Raw genomic sequence first — 9,891 nt, forward strand, 5'->3', positions numbered from 1 at the left:
TAGTGTGAATGAGTCAGAGAGAGGCTCCAGTGCAGAGCTGACCTTCATGAGTGGATGGATTTCACTGAGAAGGAAGTACAAAAAAATGAACTAAACAAGATTCACTTCCATGCAAACACACACATTCAGAAACACATCAAATATTAACACATAGTACCCACTGAGTCAGCAGATCAATCAATGTGACTCAAAACGTAAACATAATTTGAATAAGTTATTGTAATATAGCACAGATAGAGATATACAATGATGCTCTGACTTTCCTAAACTGGATGATTCTGATCTGTGAAGGTTATCACAAATATAAAACTAGTTCAACCAGTAGATAATTAATAATTAAACATATTTTACACACATTACAATGTATTTTTTTAGGTTTGATGTCACATAAATCATAAATCATAAATCAATAATGATATCTGCCATAACAGTTGTCATAACCGTAGAATAACTGAACCACAATCAAAACCTTTTAATCTAATGGACTCCGCTCCAGCTTCTTCTTTTTTTCAACCAGAAGATAACACCTCATTCAGAGAGAAAAGTCATGCGAATTGACTGGCTGTACATCTTTCTGCCTATTTACAGGACCTTTACAGGAAAGACTGCAACCTGGCAGCCCAGCTGCTGCAGTGCTCCAAGTCTCACCACAGAGCTCATAAGATGTCTGAGGTGAGCTCCCCCAACACTGCTGCCACCACTGAACTGTGTTTACTCCAAGCTGTGCTACAATAAAGTGATATGCCCCTTTGGACTATCTGACTACCTACATACCTATTGCAGACAAAATACTTTAGTACTTGCATTGGAAAATGTGATATACTGTATTTAAATTACATTTTTAGATAAAAACTGTTTTAGTGTTCAATTCTAAGATTGTATTTTTATGTCATCTTTGACTAACTTTAAGTCAACTAAATACAAAAAAATAAAGTAATAGGACCTGTATGAGGTAATGAGCATTTAAATCAGAATATACTTAATCAACGAAGACATAACTTCAAATCTTGGCCAGACTTTCTTAATCCAATCTTCTATAATCAATACCACAGACAGATGTTAGTTGTAGTGAAGTTTAATCCCTTGTTTTTTAGTCATCTGCAGCTGTTTGAAGATTACATGTAAACACACTTAAGTCCTCATTTTGGGAATCATATTTCATTTTGGGAATGTACTTTTACATGAAAATATGATTACATTGTTAATTGAATAGATAAACATACAAACAAATCTATAGTCGAGGAGACTGGGTGCTTCAAAGAGATTACCTCAGCATTACCACATTTCCAGCTATGGTATCTTCTTCTTCTCCTTTTGGCTTTTCCCTTCAGGGGTCGCCACAGGAAATCAGTTGCCTCCATCTAGCCCTGTCTTCTACATCCTCTTCTCTCACACCAACTACCTTCATGTCCTCTTTCACTACATCCATAAACCTCCTCTTTGGTCTTCCTCTAGGCCTCCTGCCTGGCAGTTCAAAACTCAGCATCCTTCTACCAATATATTCACTATCTCTCCTCTGGACATGTCCAAACCATCTCAGTCTGGCCTCTCTGACTTTATCTCCAAAACCTCTAACATGTGCTGTCCCTCTGATGTACTCATTCCTGATCCAATCCTTCCTGGTCACTCCCAAAGAGAACCTCAGCATCTTCATCTCTGCTACCTCCAGCTCTGTCTCCTGTCTTTTCCTCAGTGACACTGTCTCTAGACCAAACAACACAGTTTTGTACATCTTTCCTTTCATTTTAGCTGAAACTCTTCTATCACACATCACACCTGACACTTTTCTCCACCCGTTCCATCCTGCCTGTACACGCTTCTTCACCTCTTTTCCACACTCTCCATTGCTCTGGACTGTTGACCTTAAGTATTTAAGGGGTTCCTCTCATTCACACACATGTACTCTGTCTTACTGCGGCTAACCTTCATTCCTCTCCTTTCCAGAACAAACCTCCACCTCTCTAGCTTCTCCTCCACCTGTTCCCTGCTCTCACTGCAGATCACAATGTCATCTGCAAACATCATAGTCCATGGAGATTCCTGTCTAACCTCGTCTGTCAGCCTGTCCATCACCATAGCAACAAGAAGGGGCTCAGAGCTGATCCCTGATGCAGTCCCACCTCCACCTTGAACTCCTCTGTCACACCTACAGCACACCTCACCACTGTCTTACAGTCCTCATACATGTCCTGCACCACCCTAACATACCTTTCTGCCATTCCAGATTTCCTCATACAATACCACAGTTCCTCTCTGGGCACCCTGTGATAAGCTTTCTCCAGATCTACAAAAACACAATGCAGCTCTGTTTGGCCTTCTCTGTACTTCTCTATCAACATCCTCAAAGCAAATACTGCATCTGTAGTACTCTTTTTTTGAAAGAAACCATACTGCTGTTCACAAATGCTCACGTCTGCCCTTAGTCTAGCTTCCACTACTCTCTCCCATAACTTCATTGTATGGCTCATCAGCTTTATTTCTCTGTAGTTGCCACAACTTTGCACATCTCCCTTGTTCTTAAAAATGGGCACCAGCACACTTCTCCTCCATTCCTCAGGCATCTTCTCACTATCTAAGATCCTGTTGAACAACCCAGTCAGAAACTCTACTGCCACCTCTCCTAGACACTTCCATACCTCCACAGGTATATCATCAGGACCGAGAGCCTTTCCACTCTTCATCCTCTTCAATGCCCTCCCCACTTCATCCTGACTAATCTTTGCTACTTTCTGGTCCACAACAGCTACCTCTTCTAGTCTTTATTCTCTCTCATTTTACTCATTCATCAACTCTTCAAAGTACTCTTTCCATCTTCCCATCACACTACTGGCACCTGTCAATACACTTCCATCCATATCCTTAATCACCCTAGCCCACTGCACATCCTTCCCGTCTCTGTCTCTGTCTTCTAACCTTGCTACCTTTCCACCTGGTCTCCTGGACACACAGTATGTCTACCTTCCTCCTCTGCACCATGTCAACCAACTCTTTACATTTTCCTGTCATAGTTCCAACATTCAACGTCCCTACTCTCAGTCTTGTACTCTTGGCGTTCCTCTTCTCTCTCTTCATACGAACACACTTTCCTCCTCTCGTTCTTCTTCTTGTGTTTTGTCCAATTTCCACCGGCATCCAGTAGGTGAACAGCATCGATGGAGACCAATCCGGTAGTAAAGTCATAGATTTGATTTGCATGTTTGATTTGGCAAAAGTTTTACATCAGATGCCCTTCCTGACAAAACCCTCTGTATTTATCCGGGCTAGGGACCGGCACCTTAAGACACTGGCTTGTGCCCTCTTGCGGCTGGCTATGGTATACATACCTATAATACTAATCCTGACAGATTAAATCATATCATCCATCACTGAACAGAGGCTGAGTTCTATAACTACTGCATTAACGATATATTCCTGATGTGTCTGTAATGGGGCTTCATCTGTGTGTTGACAGAGTACCATTAAAAGAGATTTCACAATAATACTGAATCACAGTGCTCATGGCCTCTTTAGTCAGACTGATGAGGGTCTGCTTTCTGAAGTGCCGTCTGTCTGCTTTACAGCCGTGTTTAATGAATAAAAGAAATCTTTGCTTGACTTCTGCTGCTATATGGCAGCTAATTTACTCAAGCAACATATCCAAATACATAACTTTTAACAGAAAAAAATTAAAATGGGATGAGTTAGTGAGAGCAATTGCTACTGAAAACAAATGTACCGTAATTTCCAGACTACAAACCACCTACTTTTTTGACAAACTTTGAATTCTGCGGCTTCCACAACCATGCAGATGCAGCTAATCTACAGATTTTTCCAGGCTAATGGCTTCCAGGGAGCATTACAGCAGGCAGTACAAGAGTGAGACAGAGAGGTGGAAGGGACAATACAGTGAGGAAAACCTTAGTTTGATAATGTTTTGAGCAGACATTCTGTCATATCATGCACACCCCTTATGATGGAAAACATGCAAAAAAAGCCATATAATGCAGCTTTTAAGTTCAAGGCAATCGATCTAGCTGTCAAGTACAAAACAGAGCTGCTGCTTAAGCTTGGCATCAATGAATTGACACACTGGAGACTTCATTAATGTCTTATTGCTGCGGTACAGGCATTGTTCAGAAAAGAAGTGGTAATTTTTAAAAAAAAAATCTTTCTGTGTAAATATCTCACAACACCACAACACGTACAGATTATAAACAGGTGTACAAAGTTTTTTCTTTTAAAATTTAGTTGATGCGGTTTATATTCAGGTCCGCTCAATAGTTCAGAAATTGTGGTGAGCACAAGAAGAGAGAAGTGAAATATTCATTAATTATTAATTATTAATTATTATTATAGAATAACTAACATTAACATGAGATTATTTTCTTTTTATGTCATCAGTGAATCATCAAATTCAACTAGAGAAATCTGGAGCTTTTAGCCTTTATACACTATTAGCTTATAAGTAGTTTGCCAGCTAGGCCTTCTAAATGATTTACACCGTTAAAATGATGAAATTCATTTTATCTGGCGATAAAGCTGGCAAAATGTTCACGCTGAAACAAAAAGAAACGGGGAGTAACTCATCTATTACTGCCGTATCAGATCATAGTTTATTTTTAATATGTGAATAAAAAGAAATACAGTACATCTGCCATTTCAACAACTATTCAGCCTGAATGTAGATATAATATAAGTCTGAATTTCTTAAAAGTCCAGTCCTCCCACAGCTAAATAACAATGACAGTTGGAAAGGATAACGCAAGAACTGAAGGTTGCCTTCATTTTCCTACGACCATAACTGGGTTAGGATTAGGGTTAGGTAAGGATCAGCTGTACATGTAAGGCAATCTTTTTTTTAGGTCATAATGACAATTATAGTTGTGTTAAAATTCTTCCCATTTTGTCAAAATTCGTCCTATGCTTCTTGAGAAGGTTATCTCCATATGAATTCATTACTAAACATCATGTTGTTCATAGCCAGACTATTTCATGTAATGTCAGCGACTGCAAATTTTACACCAGCTGTTGCAATCTTTCTAGACGCTGAGAAAGTATTCGATCGGATAGAGTGGTCCTATCTGTTCCTCACATTATTAAAATGATTAAATTCATTGTTGTAGGCAATAAAGATTCTTTTATTAACTTTTGCAAAAACAATAAGAGCTGTTTGGGGGGAAAAAACAGCTGGGGCACCTTTAGACTACTGTATCTCCCTGTCTGCATTTCCTCATCCTCAGCTCTCCTTTCACACGTTAAAGGCTGAAAAAGCCACAAAATTATTTGAGGAAAGAAAAACTGTTGCAATTTTTCATGGTAAGTCAAATACCATTGCTTTTATTCTGTGTGAAAACAGAAAGTCTTAAATTATTAACAAGCTCTTTTACCAATAGTGGAGTTCAGCAAATTCAGAAGAGGTTGCATGAAGAAAAATCTGTCATTTATCATTTTTTAAATATTTTCAAATCAATTTAATGTGGGAAGGTATAAAACATTATTCAGAAATGTGGAGAATTTTGAGCAAAAATCTTTAATTTCCAGTTTGTAGAATGACTTAAATAATAAGTGACAGTTCAATCACATGCTATTAAACAGCATATCTTGATTAAATGAGGAAGACCTGTAGAAATGTATGCTGTCATGTGGAATAAAACTGCAAAGCTGCCTGTGCGTTAATTAAGATTTTTCTCAGATAGCAGCAAATGCTGAGCTGGTTTACTAAGAGCATTGACTGTGTTATCTTGTACTCCAGAGGGAGACGCAGCAGCTGCTAAAAATAGCCTGACTTAAAAAGATGCAGGTTATTTTATGCCGATCCGAGCTTCTATTTCTTACCAAAGCCTCTTTTTTTATCCCTAGCTGAAGCTCAGGCTTAATTTGAATCTAAACCATTCCCTGTGGAACTGATATGTGTTTTATGATCGACAGAATAAAGTGACAGAGTAAGAAGACTGATTGAGAGGGAACGAGGGGAGGGTTGTTTTTTTTGTTTTTTTGTTTGGATGAATTGGCAGTGGAGCAAGAGGAGAAAGATGAAAAGATTTTTAAAAAAAGAGGAAGAATGAAAGAATTTAATGTGGCAGGAACAGTTCCTGCTGACCCTGGCCAACTTTAATAGGCATAAAGAACCAGTCCATAATTGACTGGGACACAGGAGGCAAGCTAACAATGTTTGTTCGCAATATCAACACAATATTGAGGCAGACAGATCAAGAAAAAATGACAGTCAGGACAAAATAAATGAAAATGTCTGTGTATTATTTGAAAGTCCCTATTCATCCATTATTGAGGAATGACGTGAAATACGTTAACAACAGGGATATTTGTGGAAAAGGAATACTTTGGTTGTGGTGGGATAAAAGGAACGCAAACAAACATAAATAAAGCTTTTGTTCAGTAATTTTCTGACAGGTTGATTATAGGGGCCAAGTCCTGGACTCCCCCCGAGATACATGAACTGGTCTGGGCTGTGTGAGAATGAATTACTTTCAGAAGCAGAAATATAGATTCAAATCCTTGAGGAATGGGTGTAAGAATAATATCAGTGTAAATATAGAAAGTTTCGAATATGTATGAATAAGATATTAAAATTGATTGTACAATTAACAAATGGCAGTTGAGAAATTCTTTTTAGTTCTCACCTAAAAAAGGTTAGCTTTTTGCTGTATTAAAAACACATTAGTGGATGTTCATCTTTATTTTTATTGCATATTTTCACCAAACTCATGTCCTCTCTTTGCATGCTTGCCTTCCTTTTCTTAGTTGCCACTGGATTTCCAGGAACGCATCAGTTCCCACATGGAGAAACACAACCGGGGAAGTGGAGCCGCAATGGCAATGTGCCACTCCAATTACTGTGACTCAGTGCCCACAGCTGTCATCGCCAAGGTCCTGGAAAAGCCTGAACTAGGAAGCAGTTGCCCCGTAACACGTTCACCCACCCCGCAGCCTCAGGACGGAGACTTTCTTGCAGAAACAGGAAGCACCGATCACCTTAACCGCCGCGTTTCTTATAAAACATCCGACCTTTACTGCAGTGATACTGCGCTCTACTGCCCTGAGCGATGGCAGGGTACAGACCGCCGGCAGAGCGTCGACCTCCATGGCACCAGCCTACTCCAGCTTCATGCTCAGAACTCCACTGACAGCAACCCAGATGAAGAGGCCTACCGCCATGACCCTCCATCTTCCTTCCACCATGATGAATTTGGCACCGGTAGCCTCCCTGCCTCCAGTTCCTACTCTAGCTTCAGCCTCGCATCAGATGACAAGGGAGGAGTCAGCGGCGGGTGTGGCCGTACTGTAAGCAGCACTCTTTCTTCTTCCCATCAGGGTCTCTACATGGACTGGCGAGATGGTGGCGGTGGGAACTATGGGCGCAACAGTGTATCGTCCTATGAAAAAGACGTCCCAAGCTTTCCCAAGTCCCTCAGCATCCAGCACATGGTGACCCCAAGGAGCCCACAGAAAGGTACTGCACCAGCATACACAAGGACGGCTTCATGCTTCAGTGAGCCATACCATTCCAGCAACCCCCGCTTAGGCTCCTCAAATAATATGGGGTCCACAGGTGGACTGAATGAGGCTTGTGGAGGGTCTTTGGTCAGCAGAAGTGAAGCTCAGGTCTCTGAGGATGACCTGAGCAACCGCTGGAAACAACTTAGCGTAGAAGACATCAACACGTTCTCATCTTCCTATCGTGACATCACTGGACGAGCTTCTCCATACAGTTTCTCTGAGCGCCACTTTGCCATGGCCCCCTCCAGAAAGGTCAAGGGGTCTCTCTACAGCAGCTTCCAAGAAGGAGATGATGTCTTCCACAGCCGTATGCTGGACCAGCGTTTTGCTGCGAGTTCCCCTTCATCTAGTCACAGTCCACAAATGATGGAGCATCGTAAGCAGGAGAAAATGTCTGCTCTCTATAGAGCCAAGGGGGACAGTCATGAATCTGGGTCCAGTATGTTCCTGTCAGGGAGCTCTAAAGAGAAGGAGAGCAGCGGGACAACTACGGCAGCAGGCAGCGCCAAGAAGGACTATGTTAATCTAGATGACGACAGCTCGGCTGAATCCTTACACCAAAGCTCCCTCGAAGCATCAAGTCTCCAACATTTTCCCAGCCCCAGGCCAGCTGTCCGGCCTCGCCCGAGCTCCAGCTCCGCTCTCAATGTCGGCCCCGCACTCCCAAAGAAGACATCTCCAAGATACCAAAAATTTGGTAGTACAGGACTGACAAGGAAGGACAGTCTGACGAAGGCACAGCTATATGGTACACTGTTGAACTGATCATAAGGAAAAGGAATCTTTAATTTTATGCATGATGATGATTCCTAACTTATTGTACTGTACTGTATGTCTCAAACGTCCCCTGCAGCAAATGCATACTTGGTGTAATGGTTATTAAGTTATTGTTGTTTAATGTATCAGTTAGCCAAGGCACGTTTCATGAACACTTTTTCTATTGTATGTTATGCAATGGTGTAGCTACCTGAGACCAGGTATTCAGTATATTTCAATTATCATAGGAGCCATTGGGGTTAAAATGCATTAAATGAATATTCTATGTGATTTCCCTTTTTTTTGTACTAAATATTGTTAGTAAAACCAGAAAAATACAATTGATTCCTGATTTTTTTTTTTTACAAAATACATAGCATAGTTAATCACTAATGATCTGCATTGAGGGAGATTACTGAAAGCTGTTGAAAGATTTTTTTCATTTATTAATTCTCCATTTTTTTATTAAAAAATGCAGGTTTCATGATGCATAAGCATAAGGAGTTAAACTGTTTTACTATCTGTAAACACCATTGATGAAAAAAGATGTTTTGTTAGCACACAAGTGGCTGCACATGATCCATTGAAAAACTGTTTATATTTAAATGACATTCAAAGCAACAGACAAAATTAAGTTATGACAGTTCCTTCTTAGATTTAGTACCTGTTAATCTGAAATTTATACACATACACACACCTCCAAAAATCTGCACTTCAAGTGGATTGGTTGGTTCCAGATTGTGTGTGTGCATGAATGGTTGTTCGTCTTTTGTGTGGTTCTGCCATGCGCTGGCAACACATCTTTCTCCCCACCTCATGCCCATAGTCCACTGGGATTGGCTCCAGCAACCCCCGTGACCCGCAAAAGCGGAAGAAGTAGTATGGAAAATGAATGAATGAGTGAATGAATGAATGAAAGAATGAATGAACCAAATAGCGCAACAAAAATGTACGCATTCAGTAGAAATTATTTAACGGAAATGCAATTTCAATTTTTAACATTACTCAGATAGAATTTTTCTTATTTTTGTATCAAAATTAGACAATGTATTCTGAGGCTGCACTGCACTCCAGTTAATTTCACACCAGGACACTTGTGAACTTGCCTTAATCTTATTTAGAGACCAGAGCGATCTTACAAACTGTATCTTCTGTATTTTATGTATTGTCTGTAAACTGTATTCTGTCAGATATAACTCCAACCGGTTTCATGGGAAACAAAGAAAAATTGTCATCGCAGAAATGTGTTTCATTTAAAGACACTGAGGTTTAATCCCTCTCTGACAAAATTGACCACCATTGGCACAAACCAAAGCAAAGAGTGCTGACTTTTCTTTATCAGGTTAGATAGATTCCACAGAACACTTAGCAAGGAGTAATAATAAAAAGATTGTGAACGACTAAAATGTGCAGGGCATGTTTCATTTTAAAACCATTATGCTCAATTAGGAGAGTTTAGAATAAACACTGTGAAAACAATACATATATATGGTTTGGCGTATGAGCATCTGAGAGTTCTCCTTCCTGCCTGTGTGAATCTACAGATTGGCTAGTGACAAAATTCCATTATAGGAAGTCAGATTTGCCCTTGATTTGGTCTAAAACGGATTTTTCTGGAAGGCCACGCTTCAACTTCTC

The 9,891-nt window shown here is 40.2% G+C and overlaps 1 protein-coding gene across 1 annotated transcript in view; it reads left to right on the forward strand.

The window, feature by feature from the left end:
* The window catches only part of LOC137611241 (brain-enriched guanylate kinase-associated protein), a 28,531-nt gene extending 20,269 nt beyond the window's left edge, over positions 1 to 8,262 (forward strand). Inside the window, exons 6-7 of the mRNA XM_068339332.1 lie at positions 589 to 672; positions 6,742 to 8,262. Coding sequence (XP_068195433.1) covers positions 589 to 672; positions 6,742 to 8,262 — 1,605 coding nt within the window. The remainder of the gene's footprint in view (positions 1 to 588; positions 673 to 6,741) is intronic.
* The last annotated feature ends 1,629 nt before the right edge of the window (positions 8,263 to 9,891 follow it).

The sequence above is a fragment of the Antennarius striatus genome, chromosome 17, assembly GCF_040054535.1.
Source record: "Antennarius striatus isolate MH-2024 chromosome 17, ASM4005453v1, whole genome shotgun sequence".
Classification (NCBI taxonomy): Eukaryota; Metazoa; Chordata; class Actinopteri; order Lophiiformes; family Antennariidae; genus Antennarius; species Antennarius striatus.